Here is a 25,604-nt window from a genome sequence, read left to right on the forward strand (position 1 = left end):
AATAAATTGCGAGCAAGCATTCTATCCTAAATACGATTAGCATATGGAATGACCATTCTGAGAGGGAGAAAAATAGGAAAAAGGAGATATAAATATATCCTTTTCTTTTTTCCTCTATTGGGGCATATTTAATCTATAGCCTCTTTGGAGGAAGCCTGAGCTACCTTGGATACAGACTTCTTTATTTTCTCTGTCCAGTGTAGACTTCCACCTAAGGTGAAGAGATTGTTCAGTTTACTGTAACTGAAATGGTCATGTTATTATACAGACCCGTATTATTTAAAATATTATTTAAAAAAGATCTCTGACCACACTCTACCTACTCCCCTCTTGTATCTAAGAGCACACTCAAAGGGGTCAGTCTCTTTTAATACTGACCTCCTATTGCCTCATCGACGTTGTATCTACTCTCTCACTGATATAAATCTTCCTGATGAACCGTTTATCCTACGGGGAAACGCGTCGAAGAATAATATTGTAGCCACTGATTAGTAGAGAACATTGGCATCATAAATTAGGTCCGACTGTCTCCCACACAAAGGAGATTAAGTCGAGACCCCTTTACATTATTCAGCAAACCACATAAATTAACGCAAAATTCCATCTGGGTGTTACCAAGCGCCTATGACGTAGGAATAACCCATGCCGCTTGTTTAGCACCAGCAGATTAGTTTGCTGTACTCATATTTACAATTGGCATCCAATATCGAGGGTAATCATTTATTCTACTGGTCATTACTGTGTCACTTGTATAATCAAGACGGCTTGCTTGAGAGAACTATTCCGATCGACATCACCTTACAGGGTTGCTATTCGGACGTTAGCTCTCAGTATACTACCTACATGTCGACTGTTTGTTCTATGTGTTGTATGTTAGGTGTGCCCTATGGTGGTTTATGTTTTTAAATATTCATTAAGACATGTAGCCCCAATTTACCTATAGGTCACTTTGCTAAGCCTATAATGGAGGGAACACCCATTGGATTTCAGGGCACAACTGAATAAATTCCAGGCCACATTGCTCACTTGTGCAGAAAAAAAATTGACTCCCTAAAAATAATCACCTTCCCCTCCTTTTTGGCGTTTCCTAAAAATTAGATAAAAGCAATAATGTAATAAAGTAAACTGTGTGATATGTCTAAAAATAGGGGTAATTACGGAGGCTAGGTTGGGATAGGCACATGGGGCAATACAACCGGGTAACCCTCCTCCTCCCATGCTTTTTAGGGAGTATTTCATGACTTCAGTGGCAGGGATGGGATATAAAGTAGGGCTTTGCGTGTCTTCGTAAGCTTGCTGAGGTGCGATGGTCTCACACAGAAGGCGCTCAACAAGATGCTCCTGGAACTGAAGGAAGGCGAGCGTTCCCGGGGACTTCTTGTAAATTACGTATTACAGGTAGCGATCTAAATAATGGCAGGCTCACACGGCCACACATAAAATCCGCAGTGGATTTCCCGGCTGTGAGACCACCCATGGTGCTATGCATGGCTGCGTAATGTACTGCGCATAACTGCGTACTTACACAGGCGGTCATGTGCAGTACACCTTTTTTATTTGTATTTCCTGCACCGTCGCTTACCGATGATGCAGGCACCCACAGCCCGTACACAATGTAGTTACATATGGGAGGTGGGTATAGTCGCGATGATGGAGCACAATAGGCTCTACATCGCGGATATCTGCAGTGAAAGAGAAGATGCTGCATTCTGTGTTGTGTGAGTGGATTATGTAATTCAGACCCGTTAATGTGAGCGGAATTGTGCAATCCAATGCATTTGATTGATTCACACATTACCGTGGATCAAATGCTTGCGGAATCCGCAGTTCCTCTCCGCTCCTGTGAGACCTAAGGTAGATGGCTACCTTTTTATCACGTGACCGGGGACCACTCAACGAGGCCACCGGTCACTGCTCCAGGCTCTTGGCGACCTTTGGTTTGCAGGGAGCAAGGAGGTTTTACATTTCCTGGGCCCTCCCCGCCTCTTGCGCATGTGTCCTTTATTTTGCTGGCTGGCACATGCACAGAAGCCGGGGAAGGTCCCTATGAGGAGGATCGCATCGAGGTACAAATTTCAAATGTGGAAGTCTCTGGTAAGACATTTCATCTCCTCTCACCGATCACATTAGTGAGGGGAGATGAAACTTCAACTTTTTTTTTTTATTTTACGTGATTTGGCCATTGGATAACAGCGATCACGTGACCAGGGACCGCTCACTGCGCCCCCCCCCCCCCCATGAAATCTCCATGCTCTCAGATACCTTTGGTAGCCAGGAGCAGGGAGATTTAAAATTTCCTGGCCAATCCTCAACTTTTGCACACGCATTCACCATTTTGCTGACGCCGCATGTGCAGAAGCCGGGGTAAGGTCTGCAGATAAAGATCCCATCCGAGGACCATAGGTATGAAATTAAAGTTAAAGTTTCATCTCCCTTTATGGATCGCATCCATGAGGGGAGATGAAACTAACTTTTTAAACTTTTTAAAAACTTTTTTTAACTTTATATGATTGCTGTTATCCGATGCATACAGCGGTCCCCGGTCAAATCTCCCTGCACTCAGCTATCATTGACAGCCAGGCGCAGGTAGATTTTAAATTTGCTGGGCTCTATGGGCTTCTGCGCATGCGCGCCACATCAGCGTGTGCGCAGAAGCCCGCTGCAGGTCTAGATCGCCGTGGGACATCAAGTAGGACAGAGGTGAATATTTTCAGCTGCCCTGATGGACCCAATCCATGAGAGGAGATGAAACTTCAACTTTTGTTTAATTTTTTTCACTTTTCCATGATCGCCTTTACCCATTGGATAATGGTGATCACGGGCCCGGAGACCACTAACCGTGGCCCCCAGTGACATTCCCTGCCTCCTGGCTACCTTCAGTAGCTGGGAGCCAAGAGATTTCAAATTTACTCGGTCTCCCGGCCTTCTGCGAATGCGCGTAACATCATAAGTCTGGGGCGCACGTGCAAAAGGCGGCATCAGGGCCTTTCTGGATGAGATCGCCACAGGACATGGTGGAGGATGGGGGTGAGTTCGTTCAGCTGTACTCATGGATCCAATCCATGAGGGAAGCTGAAAATTTCACTTTTTTTTCACTTTCTGTTTACTTTTATGCGATTGGCATTATCTATTAGATAACGCTGATCATATTACCGGGGGTGTGGAGTGGAGGGCCTCCCCGCAGCCCTTCATGACAGCTCCAGGTTTCGGCTACCTCTGGCAGCTGACAGCATTGAGCTGTCACATCCACAGCCCGTAGAGCTTTAATCCCCAGAGGAAGTGTGCTTTTACAGGCAAGGGGGTTAAATCCCAGCAAGGGGTTAAATGTGGCACAATAATAATAATCTTAATACATATAGCGCCAACATATTCCGCAGAGCTTACAAAACAGGGGGAACAAAAACAAAACCACAGTTACATCTAGTAATCAGTTGATCGAAACAGTAGGGGTGAGGGTCCTGCTGCAACGAGCTTGCATACTAAAAAAAAAGGGGTGATACAGAAGGTAAAGGGGCTAGAAATGTGCATTGTATGACAAGGTGGAGAGTGAGGTATGATACACACATAGACAATGGTCAGACATAAGCCGTGTGGTGGCTGAATGGTATGACTGCAGGAATTGCAGTCAGTAGGACAGGGAGCATGTTATCAGGAGGAGTACAGAGGGATTTGGTTTAAGAGATATGGTAAGCCTCGCTGAAGACATGTGTTTTTAGAGCATGCCTGAAGTTTTGTGTGTCAGGGATTGCCAGGATAGTATGGTGTAGTGCACTCCAGAGGACTGGTGCTGCCAAACAATCACCCATACACAGAACTATATCTTCTTCAACCACCACAATTTGTACCTTTACAAATTTTAGTCTAAAGGGCTAAGTCATATGCTACTTACCAATACAAATTATAGTACTGTCCAATCTACTGTATCAATTTACTGCATACAAGAAATCAGGTCTATATCTATGCAGGTAGCATTAGGGAAAGGCCATTTACTCTTTTATCTAACGATATTGACTCTACGTGCTGCTCTAAACATTGCAATTTTCTGGTCCTTGCTATACTTTTCCATAGTACATCTATAATTTCAAATGTCATGTACAAACAATTCATCAGCCACATGGTTCCACAGCTAAGCCAGGAGCATTAATGCAGCTTTAAACAAACCATTGCACATTGTACTTGAAACAATTTACTTCTGTACAAATAAATACTGCGCGTTACGTAAATAGCATTTGATGTGCTTTTGTTTTGAACCGAGCGGATTTGCCCGTTTCATAAACAATAGATAAAATGTATTATTGATTGAAGAGTTCTCTTGGATTTTTTTAAAAATCCTTGCAATTTTTTTTCCCTACCATTTAATTTGAGTTGTTTTTGAAAAGCATTTATTTAAGTACACAATTTAGGGTTTCACTGATTGCATGTTGTTGTTCGAGTCGTTAAATGTGTAGCAATTTATTATTTTGCTGATGACACAACAAATATGGCACTTTAAAGAAAAATGCATTTACCGTGACAGTTTAATGTGTTATTTTCAAGTTAAGACAACAGAGGTGACTTTAGCATCTTCTCCATGGATTTGCTATTCTGGCCTAATTCCTACCCTTTAATTCATTGTTAGACATGAAATGCTGCTAGTAGATGGAAGAAAGCCCAGATTTGATGACAAATAGTAAAAGTCTGAACTCCAAGCAAAAAAAATAGAGCTGGTTGTCATCAGTAATTTATACTAGAATATACTGTATGTCTATAATTTTACTCTCAGCTTTTGAATCCCTATTTTGGGATATTTGCTATGCAATTTATTTTCATTTTTAAATGCTGACTTAAAAAAGTGGGCTAAGATATTCGCCCAATGCATTAGCCCACTTCTTCTCAGAATTATACATCTTGAGCAAGTAGGCTTTTTCCCCAATAGGGAAGGTAGATTTAATACCACCCACATTATTAATGCCATACCTTATGCTAAGACAAATAATACCCCCCTTTGTATTTCTTAGCAAAGATGCCAAGAAGGCCTTTGATATAGTATGCTGTGGTATATAAGGAAAGTATTGATTAAGTTTGGTTTCACCAATGCTTTGCACCAGCTAGATTCTCCCTGTCTTCCCAGCTGGCAGTTCAAATGAATGGCATTCTCTTGGCTCTATTTGAGATTTCGAAAAGGCACCAGGCAAGGTTTCCCCCTTTCTCCTACCCTATTCGCACTAGTTATGGAAACCCTTCTCCAAAAAGTTGGACAATGAGATTTTAGGTTTAAACGTTAGAGGTGAAATCATCTCCACTGCTGTATTTGTGGGATATGTTTAAGCTCAGGAGCATCCATAAAATATCCCATGCCTATAATGGGACAGCTTTGCTTAATGAGGAATTTCCAGCTCAGATTTTACGACATATCCACAGGAAATGCCATAAAAGTTTGATAGATGTGGATCCCATCTATCTTGAGATAAAATCTCATTCCAGTTGTATGGCGTGATCAGTTGTGGTTGGAAGTACGGAAACAACCAAGTGAGGTGTATTACGCTGTTTCCGTAACTCCCATTGAAATGGATGGGAGTTAAAGAAAGAGCATGGATTGCCATTCTATGCTGCTTTCATAACTCCCATTCACTTCAATGAGGGTTACGGAAACAGACTATGGTAACCCATTTTACTGGTTCTGTACGTACTGCCACAGGGTGCAGAGCAGTATTCTCATCTCAGTCATGAAAGTCCAGCATTAGAATACCCCTTTGCCCGTTTGCGGTTGCACTCGGGTCCAGGAGCCTTAGGGGGCCCATAAGGCCTCTCTTATCCATATAGGAGGCCCACTACTATGAATAAAGCATTATACTTTGGGGCCCTGTTACGGGTTTTGTATTGGGGCCCAGGAGCTTCAAGTTACACCTCTGCGTTAAGGGGTTAAGAGGAATTGGGGAGCCCCAAGATAAACTTTTGCATCCGGGCCCATGAGCCTTTAGCTATGCCCCTAGATACAAATGATTTTGCACTTCTTACAGCTATAATGTCTCATTCACATGGCCATTATATGGGTTCATACAACTCTATGTTCTAGTGAGGGCACCCATAGACTTCTGCTTGGCCCTACTTTAACTCCATAAGCCTTTAATTTCCTACAGGAAATTCATACAGAGATATTTTTTTTCAGTCAGATTCCATCACATGCCGTTCTACGAAGTTACTGTATTCTACAACTTCATAATATGGCATCACACAGAGCACCATACTACAGCACATGAACTAATTTTGGCTTTGTACTACAGAGCTGCAGGGATTCTATGTTCCTGTTCTCAGTTCCTTGCATAAAGTACTGACATGTGAATTACAAAATTAAAAATACACCCTTTTTTCAAATATGTTTATCTTCTTGCATCCTTCACATAAGTTAAGTGAAGGCTATCAATATTTGGAGCTTTGATTGACAAATACTTTTCTGGCTTTTTTCATACTTTTCTAACATTTTGTTTTGTTATTTCTGCATTTTTAGAATAATGCATCTGTAGAGTACCTACTGGTCCATGTCGATATGATAGTCCTTGGTGTCAGGCACTGCCACTTAGACTCTGGCAGTAGCATTAAAAAATCTTATGTGTTGCATGTGGGCAAAGCATACAATTAACCACACTATTCAGTGTAATATACTTTGTGTGTGTGTGTGTTTCCATTTAAGTTGATTCCTGGGTCTGTTGACTGAGCTTGACGGACAGGTCTGCAGACTAATCTGTGTAACTCTCCAACAGCCTTTGAGAGTTAAGGTGCTGAATTCAAATGCCTCTCTATAGATCTTCTGTTCCAGGTATTATATAGTAATTTGTTTTTCCACTTCCTGGTCTACTTGTTTGTTCTGCCTCTGATATCTCTATTCTAAATACATGTTTTGTATCCTGACTAGAGATGAGTGAGTTTACTCGCTAAGGCTAACTACTCGAGCGAGTAGTGCCTTAGCCGAGTATCCTCTCGCTCGTCTGTAAAGATTCGGGGGGCGGCGAGGGGCGGGGAGCGGCGGGGGAGAGCGGGGAGGAATGGAGGGGAGATCTCTCTCTCTCTCCCCCTCTCTCCCCCGCAACTCACCTGTCACCCGCGCCGGCAGCCGAATCTTTACAGATACTCAGCAAAGGCACTACTCGCTCGAGTAGTTAGCCTTAGCGAGTATACTCGCTCATCTCTAATCCTGACCTGAAGCCAATGCATCTATCTAATTCCTTCATGACACACAGCTGTGTTTGCCATTAGAAATTCGGGTTCCAGTGTCTAAAACAGTTCCTTTCGAGGGGCAGTAACAGTGATGGGAAAAAAGACTCCTGCGCTCAGGGTGCCAAAGTACACCAAACCACTAAACTAATATAAAAATGTAGCAGTGCCACAGCTGACAATTTTATTTCCCCAACCATCTCCTTAACTCTCAGTGAACTTGCCAGTAAAATGAAACTGGAGGGAGAGACAAAAGCATGGGTCTCAGAAAGTAGGAGGGAGATGGGCCAGTCATTTGCTTATCAAGCTGGCACTTCAATGGCATCTAGTGGAACATGGCCCAGAAGGCAGTTGACATCAGGGAGAAGCACAGTAGTATGCATCATCACACCCCAGGTCAGAGGCAGCACAGCTAAGCTTCCATGAAGACCACTTGGGGTAAGTGATGCTTTATGTGTATCATCCTGGGGGTCTGGTATAAAACTTCCTCACAATGACTGATAATTTGTACCAGTTATTTATCAGTTGAAATGAGACTTGAAGCAGCATCATAAGAGCAAGTCATGGGCGTAATCTTCTAAACCTGGTTTTAAAGGCTATGGAAACCTTTGTGCATGACAATCATTATACACATATGTGACTAAGTCCCTGCTGAAAAAAAAATGCATTTATCTATTTTTACATTGAGTTTTCCTTCTCATGCATTTAGAAAGCCTCATATTTGGTTTTCCGGCTTTCCTGCAGTCATGTTTTTGACTCAGGGGCATTCTCAGCACTGTCCAGCTCATCTCTGTCATGAACATAAACAAGCTGAGCTCCCTTCCTCTCTCCTCTTTTAGAGGCTGTGTATCATAACCATGCCCACTTAATACTAAAAAGCAAGACAAATAAAAAGAAAACACATACAGAATGGGAGGAATTGGGCTAAGCAGCAGCACATGTGAAAAAGACTTGGGTATACTAATAGATCACAGGCTGAACATGAGTCAACGATGTGATAGAGCAGCAAAAAAGGTAAACACAATTATTGGATGTATTAAGAGAAGCATAGAGTCTAGATCACATGAGGTAATTATCCCCCTCTACTCAGTCAGATCTCATCTAGAATACTTTGGCAACTTCTTGGCACCCCGATTTAACTAAGAAATAGACAAACTAGAGCAGAGAAGAGCTACCAGTATGGTGAGGGGTCTGCAAATCATGTCCTATGAGGAACCGAGGAACCGTTAAAGGATCTGGGAATGTTTAGCTTGAAAGAAAGAAGGCTGAGAGGAAACTTAATAGCTATCTACAACTATCTGAAGGGCTGTCAAAGTGCAGAGGGATCAAGTCTATTCTCATTTGTACAAGGAAAGACTGGAACAATGGGGTGAAACTGAGAGGGAGGAGACACAGATTAGACAATAGGAAAAACATTTTGACAGTGATAGTGATCAATGAGTGAAACAGGTTGCCATGGGAGGTGATGAGCTCTCCTTCAATGAAAGTCTTGTAAACAGATGCTGTATGGACATCTGTCTGGGATTATTTAGTGATCCTTAATTGAGCAGGGGGTTAGACCCTATGACCCTGGAGGTCCCTTCCAATTCTACCATTCTATGATTCTATGATCTCATACTTTCTCTGAGTAGCTCCTGGTCCTTGCCCCTCACTGCTGATAAGAACAGAGAATTTACCGAGAACCAATTATAGCCATCTTTAATAGTAGCTTTCTCTGCTTTCTGTCATCCTGATCTCCTCCACCATCTCTTGACACAATCATACAGTCCTCTATAATAGCTCAGTGGAAAGGTAGTGGATGCACACTCACAGCAGGGTAGCAAGCTACAGGGAGAGTCAGTCAGTTTACTCTGGCTGACAGAATTTGCTAGTCTCCAGGGCCTTAGAAAACAATACAAACATAGAAAGCAAACAATCAAAAATTTTAATAAAAAACAATGACAAAAGTCTTCATTTCTAAAAACATATTGATTAAAAAATGAGTGTAAAGAGTGCAAAGGAGTGCACAGTCTTGAGATACTCATGTCATTGAAACAGTGCCCTGAAGATCACTGCTGTAATTTATTTTACCTATCTTTTTATATCCTCGTATAGTGATAATTCACAGGCAAAGCTCATCTGGGTCTCCTAAAACCTCTGCCATGCTGATCACCAGGTCCAATAGAAGGAATGGCAATGCTGCTTCTTCTATTCACTACATAGAACTCATGGAATACTATGTGGGCTACAAACGAGAAGACAGAAGTGGTTATAAACTGCTACTCTCTTCTCCTTGGGGTCCCAAGCTGTCTCTGCCAGCTGAACACCCGGCCTATTCCTGCTAGATTGCAGGAGCTTTAAATCCACACCACATATTTATAATAGTGTGGGTTTAATATACAGATTGAAGTGCTGTATATTTACATCACTTGGTTCAAAATGGGTTAAAATAATAGACCTATTAGTCACATAAAATCCAACAATAGAGTAAAAAATAGGAGAAGGGCAGCAATAAGTGGTGCAAAAAACAGTCATCCAGCAGAATGCCCCTTTAATACCTCATTGTCATACAAAACGCAATGTTTCGACTCACGTATGAAGAGTAAAAGGTCCTCTTCCTTGGAACAACAACTCATCCCGAACCATATTGCGGGCTTGCTGGGATGTTGAGGTAACAAGATCAAGTGGATAGCCCCTGGACAGAAACTTTTGACACATCTGGTTGAGTCTGGTATCAATATTTTCATCGTTCACAGTATGACGCACGCTGAGGAGCTGGCTCCATTGAAGGGATTCTGTGGGTGATAACTATTAAATGCCAACAAATGCAAGCCCGGTGTGAAATTGGCCATTTTGCGCATGCCCGGTTGCTAGTATGAGCGTCCTTGGCAAAATGATGTGTAGTAATGACACGGACGCTATCGTGAGACTTGGAAGTTCTCGCTCAAGTGCAATGGATACACTGGGACGCCGGTATGCTGGGTTGCATGATGGTGTCAATCACTGCAATGGCGGAAGCCCACACCTGCACTTTACTTAGGTATGAGTACACCTGCATTGGAATAGTTTTTAACTGTGCCTGTATGTGATTGGTTCTTATGTATATATAAGCTACGTTATGCTCATTAGTAGGTAGCTTGACAAAGACTCCATACGGGAGTCGAAACGTCGCGTTTTGTATGACAAGGAGGTAAAAAAGACGCATCCTGCTGGATGACTTTTTTTGCACCACTTATTGCTGCCCTTCTCCTATTTTTTAAACTTTTGTACTAGATTTGGATCTGATCCACTGTGGGGCGTGCATGAAGGATCACCTCTCTATAATCAGATTTTTTGGTGAGTGCTGCTGTCTTAGATACATTTTTGACTATAAAATCCAACACCGTCGGATTTTTGGCCATAATTCGCGAATAATAGACTGCAATCCAAACTGTATGTGACTGCCACTTGCCTGCAACTTGTGATTTAGATGTTTTTTAATAGCCATTTTTAATTGTCTAAATTAAACATGGTGGTTACAAAAAATATCGCTATATATTCAATAAGTTCATACTTTAAAATAATAAACTGATCAGTATAAATTGTATACTACTTATATAAAAACAAAAAATTCATGTTAGCTTGTAATTTGGAATGTTTCATCATGCAGCTCCCATCTGATGCAAGTCCTAACTTATTTTACACTTTTGTTCTCTTTCATTTTTATTTGAGTTGATTGATTCTACTCAAAGTATTTTACAGATAAAGTGTAATTTGTCTCTAAATGCAGCTACAAGGACAGTTTCCTAACAAATCCTTGTAATAGGTATCTAATGTTCACTTTTCAGGCTCTTTCCAAGGGAGAGCGGCAACGGATTAAGTGATTTACAATTTAGAATCTCCACATTAGAACATTTCCAGGATATTATAAGTGAAACACAAAATGTTTCAGACACTTTAATGATGTAACAATTGCTCAATTCCTCGGCTGGTTTCTAACAGGGTTTACTCTTACTGTGGGTATTACTTTTGATATTATTCCGTGTTTTGTTTGTAGAACTTCTGCTGGGCTTATTCTATGAATGTACTAAGATCAACAGTAATGAAACATTATCACACAAGACACACTACTAAAATTACTACACAGTCAGCAGTACTTAGGCTCTCTTCTCATTAGTGCTAAGTAGGTCTGTTCAGCCTTCTAATTTCTCAACCAAAAACCTTCGAGAATGCATTCCCTCGTTGGCTCATCTGGGATGCTCTGTAAATTTTGGTTAAGAGGACATAATTTCTCTAAGAGCTGAGCCTTAGTTGTTTTTCAGCTCCAACTAAATGTGCTAGTGTGTGATTGTTATATGACCCAAAATCTCATTATGTTTTTTTTTCCTGCTGATCCAAATAAGCTGGTGCAATATATTAGAATTTAGACACAGTGCATATCATAAATCCCAAATTGCAAAAATAAATTTAGCATTGCTTGCCCATTTCATATTACAATTCATTTTCCTAAATAAATGGCCAGATTTTAAAGGTGTTGACTACTTTAGAAACTCCATTAGGGCATTTTGAGTTAATAGAAGGGGATTCGTCTATTCAAAGAGTATATCTCAGTCTGCAGAATTTTTCCTATCCTGTATAATACAGAAAATCCAAATGAGCGCTATGTAATACTTAATTTTTCCCTATGGTGCAGGGAAATTGAAGACTTTCTGCTAGATTTTCCTACAGACTACACAGCTGATTACAGTGGGACCCTTCCAACAAGTAGGGATTGTCCAAAGCAGACAACCTTTTTAAGGTAGATTCAAATGTGGCAGATTCCTTGCAGACATTTTTGCAACTGAAATCAGTTCAATTAATTTAAATGAGCTTATTTTTGTGGAAAGCACAGTTAAATAATAATGAGGTAGTAGGAGAAATTTTTACAACAAATCTACTACTATATATTTGAATTTACCCCTTGGATCAACAATAATTAAGACCGCTATTCAAGTTTTTAGAAAATGTCTTCTATGTGAAAAAGTCGGATTATTCTGTCCGTAACATAAATGTAATAATTTGTAATATGTATGGGAAGGCTAAGTAGCACATGAGATTCAGTTGCCGGAATCTTGCCAATTGTAATTTCTACAATGAAAATGAAAAGCAGGCACAAGTAGCAAACTATTTCCAGATAGTGGCTTGAAAAAGACCTATATGGTCGAGATGTCACCAGCTATTTGATTATGAAACAATATAGCTTGTCTTCAAAAGAAACAATGTTTTTGTTCATCATTTATGCTGCTACATTCTATTCTTCTTTCTGCAATCTACTGTACATTGATTGCGGCATGTAAGGGGTTAACAACAGGGATTGGTGCTTTTACTGATCCCTGCTGTTTAAACGGGAGGCTGGCTGTCATTCACAGCCCATGTCATTTACAGGATGTAAGTTTATGGCCTTTTGCGTTAAGGGGTTAAAAAGTTATTCTCTTATCTGAGCACAACAAAACTAATTGTAAAGTGTAAATAAATACCCCTGATAGTACGGCACACTGTGATATCAGGTCACATTAAAGCTGGAGTCACACGGGTCGTATTCTCAACAGAAATCTCGCGGTTTTGCGGCAGCAAAAAACTGTGAGATTTCTGCCAGGGAAAGCGCAGCTTCAAAATCCGCAGGCCTTAGCCGCGGGTTTTGGAGCAACTTTGCTGATGCTATTCTGTTGCGGCTGGCTCTCCCATAGAGGAGAGCGCGGCCGCAGCAGAAAAAAAAATGGACATGTTTCGTCCCGGGAATCCGCGCCACAGCACCAGCTTCACTGCCCCGTGTGGTCGAGATTTTTGACAAATCTTGTCCACATGGCTGGCTAATCCTGGGTTTAGCGGCCACAGGCGGATTTGCCGCAGCAAAATTCTGCACGGAATTTCTGCGCCAAATCTGCCCGGTGTGAACCCAGCCTGAGAGTCAAGCTAAAGTATAACCCATCTGTACTTGTGCTTGTGAGGTTTCAGTTTCTAAGCTGGACTCTAGGATCACTTTCTGGCTCTCCTCTGATTCCACAAATGGATGTTGTATCAGCGAAATCTAAAATATTTGCCACATTGGATTCACATAGAATTTGGGATTATTTTGGACAAATAGTGAATCAGCAGGATTGCTGGATCATCATGTACCAGACTAACAAAATCGTATTAGAATTTCTGTTGAACCACTATTTCCTAATTTCGGTAAAAGTATCTGGATTTTCCTAATTTCTAAGGTCTCAACATAATGTTACTTATATAACCATTAGTCTTATCATACATCTAGCCATATTCTCTGGGCAAAATACACTTCATACTCGATTTCTATTATTCTTAATTTAGACAGCTATTAATATATCCAAAGAAATATATTAGCTGCTTACTTTCAACCCCTCTTTTCCAAAGGTCCCACAAAATCATCCTATCTAAGCAAATATTAATTATATTAGCTTCAAGATGATTTCTGATCTTCTCCCGGTCTCTTAGTTTAGTATGTCTTTATTCCACTTAGTGGCAGGATTGGATCATAAACAATGCCTTTGTGAATATTAGATTGTTTGCTTGAATTTACTGTGATAAAATGGCAGCTGGCACTGTATGCGAATATCAGCGCTACCATAAAAACATCTTCGGTAATGATGCAAAGTTGTTAAACATAAAGGCCAAGCTTGCAAAGCACATCATTGCTGGAACATTGCAGGTCACAGAAACATGGTACATAAAACCTGTTATGGTTCACTACATGCAGAATTAAAAGCTTACTGCTTCCTATTTTCTCAAAGAGCAATGAAAGCAAGGGCGTGAAGTGACCTAAATAAACATTTGTGCTTTTATGAAGTGCAAATTACACTGGTAGAGCATTAATTTGTTGAAAGTTACTGTGTTCTAATGAATAAAGCATTCCTAACAGAATGGAGAATACAACTAGGCTTCGAATAAAACTCCGTAAACCCAGAAAAATCTTTTGAAAGTCCTATTCTTCTAGCAAAGCCAGATTGTCTGAGGTCATAAGATGTAGCAAGCAATGGCCAAATCATGTGGCCCCTAATACGGTATATGCAATAGCACCCATATACTAGAGATTCCTGATTGGGTTATATATTTAAATTGGGTTGTCCCACAAAGGACATTTATCTCGTATAAACAGCTTTGATTCTTACCACTTAAATGCAAGAATACAGCAGCTTCCGCTGTGACCCCTATGTATTGACAGCAGGTGCCAATCAGCTGTTCACTGGGCATTCTGAGCAGCGGACCCCAGTCGATCAACTATTGATGACATATGCTGAGGATAGGTCATGAATAGTATTTTCCTGGAAAACCCCTTCAACTCTTGTTTGCCGATAGAAAGCAGCCACTTATTGCTTTGGCATTAAGGGAGAGGTGGTCATTAAAATCCATAGGTGTTAAAGAAACAGGTCAGCAAGCTATTTTACTTTGTGTAGCTTCCATGAATTTGTAATACAGAGAGCTGTACAGAATGCAAACATGATGACCTTTCCACTTGCTTTACATCGACAGACAGTGGTTAGGGGGCTACCATTCTTCTGATTGGTAGGAGGGTCCCAGAGGTAGGAATTTATGGCATTTTAGGTTAAAGGTGTATTCCCTTCTAAGCCAATCACAGCCAAGATGCCAATAGCTCTTCTGTATGTTGTTGGCCAAGAGTACGGAAGCAGCCAAACTGGCTATGCCAAACAGTTTCTGCAACTTCTATAGAAGTGAATGGGAGTTATAAAAATGGAAATGCACAGCAAGCTATGCTGTTTCCATAACTGGAAAACTGCAGAAACAGTGCAGCTTGCTGTGGTATGTGATTCTTGTAACTTCGATTCACTTCTATGGGAGTTTCCAAGGCAGCAGCAGCTCCACTTTACCCATACTCTCAACCACCCCTGGCCATTGCATACAGTCAGATCAGGAAGCTCAGTTCTTTAAAACCCTAGTCCCAAAACAGGTGGGATGCTGTGTAAAATTTAAACAAATGTATAGAATAAAAGAATGCAATGATATTTAAATCTTATAGAACCATATCATATTCACAATTGAACACATATCAAAAGTTGCAAGTAAGAAATTTTTCCATTTCATAAAAAACAATTTAAAAAAGTCATTTAGAAATTTATAGTAGCAACATATCTCAAAAAAGTTGGGCCAGGGCCATGTCTACCATTGTGTAGCATCTTGTCTTCTCTTCACATTACTCTGTAAATGTCTGGGAAGTGAAGAGACCAATTACTGGAGTTTTGGGAAAGGAATGTTGTCCCATTTTTGTTTGATGTCAGATTCTAGCTGCTTATCAGTCCTTGGTCGTCTTTGCCAGACTCTTCTTCTGTGAAGCCATGCTGTTGTGATGAATGCAGCATGTGGTTTAGCATTGTCTTGCTGAAATATGCAAGGCCTTCCGTGAAAGAGATGCTGTCTGGATGGGAACATATGTTGTTCTAAAACCTCTCTATATTGCTCAGTATTGATAGTGTCTTTCAAGAAGTGTAAGCTGCCCATGCCATAGACACTAATGCAACCCCATACTGTCAGTGATGCAGGATTTTGAACTGTACGCTTATAACAAGCTGGTTGCTCCCTCCCCACTGGAGTCCGCAGGACACAGCGATGGTGGTTTCCAAAAAGAATTTCAAGTTTTTGATTCATCTGACCACAGAACAGTTATCTATAATGCCTCAGGTCATCTAAAATGAGCTTGGGCACAGAGTAGACTTTGGCATTTCTGGATTGTGTTGATATATGGCTTTTTCTTTGCATGATCCAGCTTTAACTTGCATTTGTGGATTGCACAGTACACCATGTTCACAGACAATGATTTTTGGAAGTATTCCTGAGCCCATGTAGTGATTTACATTACAGAATCATGCCTGTTTTTAATGTAGATATTTTTCTGTAATTGTCCCACAATTTTTCGCCCATCTTTGCTTCTGAGAGACTCTGCCTCAGTCATGCAACTTAGTGTTTTCCATTAGTACTACTTACTTTTCCAGCCTTTTGTTAACCACATCCTAACTTTTTGGAGTTGTGTTGCCATATGGTTATATGAGATTTCCAAATTGTTGCATTCTCTTTTTCTTAATATTTATTTACATTTTACACAGTGTACCAACTTTTTTGGAATTGGGGTTGTAGATGGGGCCCACATCTATCAAGCTTTTATGGCATATCTTGCGGAAATGTACAAAAAATCTGAGATGGAAATATAACTTTAATGTGCCATAAATCAGGGAGGAAAATTGTTTTAATACAGCACTTACTAGATATAAAGCTTAGCAACATATCTTTAAGTAATGAAACTTTAAATAGTTCAACTGTACTACACTTGAGGCAAGTTTTCCACAGACACAGAATTATTCATATGAAATGATTCAATCGCTAAATACAGTACAAAAAGATAAAAAATAGCAACAAATAAAAACTTACACCATCAGGCCGGCCATCTGATGCTGTCACAATCAAAATGTAACGGTCTGTACTTTCTCTGTCTAAAGGTTTTGCCAAGATTAAAAGTCCAGAGCTAGAAAAAGAATTAGAATATGATATGAGTAGAATGTTGTGAATGATCAGACATTATTTATAGCATTAACTGGTACTATACATATTTTATTAATAGAAACTAGAGATGAGCGAGCGTACTCGCTAAGGCAAACTTCTCGAGCGAGTAGTGCCTTATGCGAGTACCTGCCCGCTCGCCTCTAAAGATTCGGGTGCTAGCAGGGGAGAGTGGTGAGTTGCGGGAGTGAGCAGGGAGGAGCGGGGGGGAGAGAGGGAGAGAGAGAGATTTCCCCTGTGTTCCTCCCCGCTCTCCCCCGCCGCTCCCCGCCCCCTGCCGGCACCCGAATCTTTAGAGACGAGCGGGCAGGTACTCGCAATTTATTGCTAAAGGAGCTTTTATACAGGAGCAATGATCACTCAGTGAATTGAGAGAAGAAATGTGCTGGAGGTGTCTTCCAGCCACCTGCTTCCATTTACAGTAAGTAGGCAGTCTTTTGATTTTTATGTTTGCAGAAACCGAACAATAAATGAATTATCATTCAGTTGCTGATGGCAATTACACTGAATGGTTATCTTGCAGATTCCTGTAACGCAGCAAGAATCTTAACGATCATCGTTCAGTGTAACAGGACCCTAAAAAAACTGAAAGGCAAGACTCCGGTGGGCAAAATAGAACACAAATTGGATACTGGGCAATGGAAAGACATTGCCAAGTCAGATGAATTCAGATTTCTGTTCTATCATGCTAATGGGTTGGTCAGAATTTGGTGCAAGCAGCATAATCGATGAATCTTTCCTGCCAGGTGTGAACTATTCAGGCTGATGAAGGTGAAGTAATGGGGTAGGGAATTTTTTTTGCCACACCCTGGGGGTTCTGATATTTGAGGATGGATGTCAAAATGAATCGCTTCTGTTCTGTAGGTCATAGAGGTCCAACACAATACCACACAGGTGTATCTAAAAAAGTGACTATTTAGTGTATTTGAACATTCATTTAATAAAAAGTTAAACGCTATAGACTGCTTTGGATATTATTGGCTAAATATCATTGTTGTAATTGAATTTTAATTAAAAAGTTTCAAAGCTTTGCCTTTTATATCGTAGTACATAACCAGCTGCAAAACACCATCACTACTAAATCTGTTAGACTTGAAGTGTGATAGCTCAGTCTCCAACCCTCTGTTCTATTCTCCAAAAGATCTTCTAAGCCGATTTATGATCCAGTCAAAAATAAACTTCAAAAATCACCTTCCCAGTCTACCCTACAGAAGACAACCTGTTATAAGTCACCTGACCATACTTGTGAAGATACTGAATTACACCAATGCTTCATATTTAGACTGAGTTAGTGATGCACAATAGAGATGAGCGAGCATACTCGCTAAGGACAATTACTCGATCGAGCATTGTCCTTAGCGAGTATCTCCCCGCTCGGGAGAAAAGGTTCAGCTGCCGGCGCAGGTGACAGGTGAGTTTCGGCAGTCAGCAGGGGGGAGCGGGAAAGAGAGATCTGCGCTCCGTTCCTCCCCGCTCTCCCCCGCAGCTCCCTGCCCGCCGCTGGCAAATGAATCTTTTCTCTCGAGCGGGCAGGTACTCGCTAAGGGCAATGCTCGATCGAGCAATTGCCCTTAGCAAGTATGCTCGCTCATCACTAATGCACAATAAGATTTAGCCTATTAGTTTGGTCAATGGTGCTGCAATAAAAGTCTATGAAGAATATAAAGTAGTAAAAAGAAGAAGAAAAATAAAATTCATGCTGGGAATATTTAGGTCCGGACGGTATGGTTTCTCCTTAGGGAGAGCATCTAGTAAGGACACTTATAATGCCGTCCATACTCCTCTGGGAACTTCATGAAATTGGTAAAATGGCACCATAGAGGCTCTGTTCCACCTATTGGAAAGCAGCAGTCATTGAAGACTTGTAACACTGCCTGGGAATAAAAACTAAAGCCAGAATCTTCTCCAGAAGGATATTTTGCTTATGAAAGAAATCATTAATGCCATTTTCTTGCAAAATGCTGTATACATTACCAGATTAACATCTCCAAAGTCTATATGCACAAATTACCTGATGCTTTGAACTCCACTAGAGATGAGCGAGCATACTCGTCCGAGCTTGATGCTCGTTCGAGTATTAGGGTGCTCGAGATGCTCGTTACTCGAGACGAGCACCACGCGGTACTCGTCTCGATTAAACGAGCACTGACCATTGAATTCAATGGAGCCGGCAATACAGCCGGCTCCATTGAAAGCAATGGCCTGCCGGCGAGCGCGGAATGAATTGTCGGGAAGGACTTAAATATATAAGCCCTTCCCTGCAATTCATCCAGAAATGTGTAAAAAAAAATATATATATATATACTCACCTTGTCCCGGCAGAACGATGTTAGCCCATTGAATTCAATGGAGCCGGCAATACAGCCGGCTCCATTAAAAGCAATGGGCTGCCGGCGATCGCGGGATGAATTGTCGGGAAGGGGTTAAATATATAAGCCCTTCCCTGCAATTCATCCAGAAATGTGTAAAAAAAATATATATATATCTATACTCACCTGGTCCTGGCAGACGGAGTTCAGCGCGGCCAGCGGCAGGCCTCCTGAACTGCTCTGAACAGCTGTGAGTAGTATTCAGCAGCCGGGGATTTAAAATCCCCGCCTGCTGAATGAGCTGCCTCTGATTGGTCACAGCCTGACCAATCAGAGGCAGATTCCACTCACACACCCATTCATGAATTTATGAATGGGTGTGTGACTGCTGCCTCTGATTGGCTCAGCGGGACCAATCAGATGAGAGGCAGCAGTCACTCACCCATCCATAAATTCATGAATGGGTGTGTGAGTGGAATCTGCCTCTGATTGGTTAGGCTGTGACCAATTAGAGGCAGCTCATTCAGCAGGCGGGGATTTTAAATCCCCGGCTGCTGAATACTACTCACAGCTGTTCAGAGCAGTTCAGGAGGACTGCCGCTGGCCGCGCTAAACTCCGTCTGCCGGGACCAGGTGAGTATATATATATTTTTTATTTTTACACATTTCTGGATGAATTGCAGGGAAGGGCTTATATATTTAAGCCCTTCCCGACAATTCATCCCGCGATCGCCGGCAGCCCATTGCTTTCAATGGAGCCAGCTGTATTGCCGGCTCCATTGAATTCAAGGGGCTAACATCGTTCTTCTCTGCCACAGCTGTCACAGCTGTGGCAGAGGAGAATGATCTTTATGCTGACAGTGCGGGGGGGGGGGTGGTCTCACTCTTGCCACTATTGTGGCTTAGTAGTGGGACCTGGGAACTTGAGATGCAGCCCAACATGTAGCCCCTCGCCTGCCCTATCCGTTTCTGTGTCGTTCCCATCACTTTCTTGAATTTCCCAGGTTTTCACAAATGAAAACCTTAGCGAGCATCGGCGATATACAAAAATGCTCGAGTCGCCCATTGACTTCAATGGGGTTTGTTACTCGAAACGAACTCTCGAGCATCACTGAAAGTTCGACTCGAGTAACGAGCACCCGAGCATTTTGGTGCTCGCTCATCTCTAAACTCCACCTATCAAGTAGGCCAAACTTAAGCTGTTATAGCTTTAAGATATACCTGCTCTTAGAAAATTATACAGAACATTGGGGTATGCTTTGCACTCTCTACAACCATCCTCCTATCCCTCCATGGGTGTTGTTCTTGCAATTCCACTACACTGTCAGTATCTACGTAACATATATAGTTGTACAAAGTTGACATATGACTAGTCACTGTGTATTCAATTGTTAATTTTCTCAGCTGCCCTGGAAGGAAGAATTGCCTATAAACACAAGTCTAGTGTGCTGTAGGTAAATCTATCTCTGGCTTCATAGATTGGAATTCCCCAGTATATGAATTCTCCGTACTTCTATGCATAACCAGCAGTTCAACAAAGATGGAGCTTCTGTTTAAACGCTAGCATAATGTAACATTTCAAGAAACGTGCCTTAAATACGTATTTACTTCTGCAGCTCAGCTATTGACTTACACATCAGATATATGATTTTAAGCCATTAGCAATGTTCCTAAATTATAATTGTCATTAATAAATTCTAGCCGTCACTGCTCTAGCTGTTTTAATATTACTGTGAATTGCTGTATTATTTTGGTAACAAATGTAAGTGCCAGGTTTATGCATTTTAAATGTTTTACTTGTCTGGAATTATAGCTCAGCATGAAATATCGTTATTTATATTGGAAACATGTTTCTGTCTTTTGCTCATAAGAGCACCACTGTGTTTGTTTCTTTGCTCCAACCCATTGAGTATTTCAATAGATGCCCATAGAAGCTCATTAATGACACATTATTCTGTTCAAGTCACAAGGTTAATCTCCATAAAACAGAACAACTCTGTAAGCAGAATTATCAACAAATACACAAAGAACCTAATGTAAGACATTATTTGCTTAATAATACATTGGGCTGTATATTGGCTAAATGCAGAACTAACCTACACACCGTTATTAATGCAAACATAAAAAGAAGGGAACAAATGAGTAATAATGACATCCTACTACATTTCTCAATGGGATATACTGTACTTTAGGTCTAATTCTACAAAGCCTGGCCAATTTATTAGACTGAGAAAAGTATGATGATCTCTCAAAGAGGTGTTAAAGAAATGGTTGTATGACGGCTTCAATGGAAAGTACTGTGTGCATGGATGGAAGCTCCTAATATACGTAAATAACATAACACATTACATTATGGGTACTTTTACACGGGCCGATAATCATCTAAATAATTGCTCAAAAAAGTGACTATGGGTGACTGTTGTCCTGTGTAGACAAAGGACCCAATACAGCAAGCGAGCAAGGATTACTTACTTGTTGGGTTCCCCTGTTTAGTTGTCCATCTATGAATGACTGCTGTTTACTCTGAATGGAGGAGGCTAGCCGGAAGTGATCTCCAACATGCTTCACCTCCATTCAGTGAGTGATTATTGCTCCTTTTTGGAAGCACAACAGCAATAATGGTTAGGATGGCTGTCAGATGGCTTAAGTACCCAACAGTCATAAAAGTAACCTACTAAGAGGAGAGGTGGTTCATCCATCAGACTTTGAACCCATCAGTTATATCTCATAAACTGTACACAGGGACTATTGGGGGTAAAAAGGTAGAAGTGACACCTAAGCCCTTATATCGGAGGGGATAGGCAATGGTCTGTCTTCTACATAAGGCACCAGAGTTGTAAATGGTACGTGGTAGCTGGGAGGGAGGACCATTACAAATTTTTCACTTGGGCCCAGGAACTATAAAATACAGTATGCTTCTGATTTACACATAAACCATCTAATATTGTGTATTGTGTCACCCTTGTGCAGCCCAAACAGCACAGAGACATCGAGGAATCGAGTCCACAAGTCTTCTGAATATGTCCAGTTGTTTAAGGTACCAAGACATTTAAAGAAGATCCTTTAAATCCTGCAATGAGTATAACTGCCCTGGGTTCAAGCTGCCTAAAAGTGATCAGTTTTAAACATTGATGCATAATATATTGTAAAAACAAATTCCTTAAAGTAAACTAAGAAAAAAAACCGAAAAAAAACCCCAAACAACCATAAACATTTGGAAAGCTTACCTTATAGATAGGTTGAAGACTTTCTGAGGATCTCCATTTTGTATTAAATAAGTAATTGGATCTCCTTCTCTGTCTGTAGCCTAAAATACAAAATGATGATGAGTAGTTTTGTATCAATGAAGAAGTTTAAATAAAGTTAGTTAGAAATTCTCAAATATATTCTCCAACAAAGGAGCAACATTTATAATTTGTATCAGATCTTATATCACTACAACTGACTGAATATCTTAAAGTCAACTTAGGCTCCGTTCATATCTATGTCTTTTGTTATATTAGGGGCCTCCATTAAAGATTCAGTCAAAGGTATTGAAAAAAGTAGTGCAGCATGCCATGCTACATTTTGTCCAGTTAAATGCTGGACACCATTATATAAACCCAACAGACCTAATTTTAGTCAATGGGGTCTGCTGGGCACTGTTGGTGTCCAACATATCATGGTTCCATCCCCATATCATGGTTCCATCCCCACTGTTACTTTCATTGGTTTTCTCCTATGATGGAGCAGAATAACAGAAATGTGACAGTGAGAATAAACAGCAATGCAAACATGGCCTTAGAAGCAAATTATGCTCACTTTAGCCCAATTTAAGTGTTGCAGATCGGAGCACTACATTTTATATAAAATTCTTAGAAGAAGACCAATCAGCAAGTTTTCAAAAAGAACTACTTTTGTTTGCTTATTTGGCCCATCTATTTAATGTAAATATGTTCTAGCCATCTGAAAATCTATTTTTCTTCACAACCTAATAGCCAACTTCATCTGGCCTAACTGTAAAAAATATATTATCTTGCAGATGCATGGTAAGTACTGTATCTGAAAAGAAATGTGACTGATGTTTATTCATCCAGGAAAAATAAGCATAATGTACAAATGCAGGCGAGTGTGATTTTTTTCCTCCCCACGGGATCGTCTCATGTGGAGTTTTCTGTGGCTTTCCAATGGAGAGTTGGTAAATAGAGATGAGCGAACGTACTCGTCCGAGCTTGATGCTCGGGCGAATATTAGCGTGTTCGGGATGCTCGTTACTCGTAACGAGCACCACGCGGTGTTCGGGTTACTTTCACTTTCCTCTCTGAGACGTTAGCGCGCTTTTCTGGCCAATTGAAAGACAGGGAAGGCATTACAACTTCCCCCTGTGACGTTCAAGCCCTATACCACCCCCCTGCTGTGAGTGGCTGGGGCGATCAGATGTCACCCGAGTATAAAAGTCGGCCCCTCCCGCGGCTCGCCTCAGATGCCCTGTGAGTTAGCTGAGGGAAAGTGCTGTTCTATTGGAGTTGCTGTAGGGAGAGTATTTGTAGTGAGTGTAGGCTTCAAGAACCCCAACGGTCCTTCTTAGGGCCACATCTACGTGTGTGCAGACTGCTGTTAGCAGTGGAGAATTTTTTTTTCTTTCTCAAAATCGGTAGTGCAGAGCATTGCACCCGGCATTAGGGACAGAAGTGGTGCTTAGGCAGGGAGAGTGTTAGGAGTGAGTGTAGCCTTCAAGAACCTCAACGGTCCTTTCTAGGGCCACATTTAACTGTGTGGAGTACTGTGCAGGCTGCTGTTAGCTGTGTTGCTTTTTTTTTTTTCCTGAAAATCGGCGGTGCAGAGCATTGCACCCTGCATTGATACTACAGGCACAGAATTGTGTAGGCAGGGCCACAACACAGTTATTAGTCATTGAATAGGCACAGTGGGCCTATCCTTTTAAACAAAAGGGAAAAAAGTATATTTGCCCTGCCTCTGTCAGTCCTAAGGGCTCTGGGTACGTGTGTGCTGCGTGGAGAACGTTAAAAAATCAGACGCAACCAGCTACGGTTGAGTGCAGCCTTGCGCCAATTTCTTTCCTGCCTGGGAAATCAAATCACTGGTAATACAGCATGCTGAGGGGTAGGGGTAGGCCTAGAGGACGTGGACGCGGGCGAGGACGCGGAGGGCCAAGTGAGGGTGTGGGCACAGGCCGAGCTCCTGATCCCGGTGTGTCGCAGCCGACTGCTGCGCGATTAGGAGAGATGCACGTTTCTGCCGTCCCCACATTCATCGCCCAATTAATGGGTCCACGCGGGAGACCTTTATTAGAAAATGAGCAGTGTGAGCAGGTCCTGTCCTGGATGGCAGAAAGTGCTTCGAGCAACCTATTGTCCAGCCACAGTTCTGTGCTGTCCAGTGCTGCAAATCCGAATCCTCTGTCTGCTGCTCCTCCTTCCTCCCAGCCTCCTCACTCCACTACAATGACACATGCTCAGGAGCGGGAAGACTCCCAGGAACTGTTCTCGGGCCCCTGCTCAGATTGGGCAGCAGTGGTTCCTCTCCCACCAGAGGAGTTTATCGTCACTGATGCCCAACCATTGGAAAGTTCCCGGGGTCCGGGGGATGAGGCTGGGGACTTCCGGCAACTATCTCAAGACCTTTCAGTGGGTGAGGAGGACGATGACGATGAGACACAGTTGTCTTGCAGTGAGGTAGTAGTAAGGGCAATAAGTCAGAGGGAGGAGCGCACAGAGGATTCGGAGGAAGAGCAGCAGGATGATGAGGTGACTGACCCCACCTGGTGTGCAACGCCTACACAGGACAGGTCTTCTGAGGGGGAGGCACGGGCAGCAGCAGGGCAGGTTGCAAGAGGCAGTGCGGTGGCCAGGGGTAGAGGCAGGGCCAGACCAAATAATCCACCAACTGTTTCCCAAAGCGCACCCTCGCGCCATGCCACTCTGCAGAGGCCGAGGTGCTCTAAGGTCTGGCAGTTTTTCACCGAGACGCCTGACGACCGACGAACAGTGGTGTGCAACCTTTGTCGCGCCAAGATCAGCCGGGGAGCCACCACCAACAGCCTCACCACCACCAGCATGCGCAGACATATGATGGCCAAGCACCCCACAAGGTGGGACGAAGGCCGTTCACCGCCTCCGGTTTGCACCGCTGCCTCTCCCCCTGTGCCCCAACCTGCCACTGAGATCCAACCCCCCTCTCAGGACACAGGCACTACTGTCTCATGGCCTGCACCCACACCCTCACCTCCGCTGTCCTCGGCCCCATCCAGCAATGTCTCGCACCGCACAGTCTAGCCGTCGCTAGCGCAAGTGTTGGAGCGCAAGCGCAAGTACGCCGCCACGCACCCGCACGCTCAATCGTTAACCGTCCACATAGCCAAATTTATCAGCCTTGAGATGCTGCCGTATAGGGTTGTGGAAACGGAGGCTTTCAAAGCTATGATGGCGGCGGCGGCCCCGCGCTACTCAGTTCCCAGTCGCTACTACTTTTCCCGATGTGCCGTCCCAGCCCTGCACGACCACGTCTCCCGCAACATTGTACGCGCCCTCACCAATGCGGTTAGTGGCAAGGTCCACTTAACTACGGACATGTGGACAAGCA

At 42.2% G+C, this 25,604-nt stretch overlaps 1 protein-coding gene across 1 annotated transcript in view; it reads right to left on the bottom strand.

Annotated features, from left to right (window-relative positions):
• Positions 1-25,604, bottom strand: part of PCDH15 (protocadherin related 15) — a 1,187,477-nt gene that overhangs the window by 608,593 nt on the left and 553,280 nt on the right. The window contains exons 16-17 of the mRNA XM_066601652.1: positions 22,250-22,329; positions 16,585-16,678 (exon numbers count right to left, since the gene is read on the bottom strand). Of these exons, the coding sequence (XP_066457749.1) occupies positions 16,585-16,678; positions 22,250-22,329 (174 nt within the window). The remainder of the gene's footprint in view (positions 1-16,584; positions 16,679-22,249; positions 22,330-25,604) is intronic.

The sequence above is a fragment of the Eleutherodactylus coqui genome, chromosome 4, assembly GCF_035609145.1.
Source record: "Eleutherodactylus coqui strain aEleCoq1 chromosome 4, aEleCoq1.hap1, whole genome shotgun sequence".
Taxonomy (NCBI): domain Eukaryota; kingdom Metazoa; phylum Chordata; class Amphibia; order Anura; family Eleutherodactylidae; genus Eleutherodactylus; species Eleutherodactylus coqui.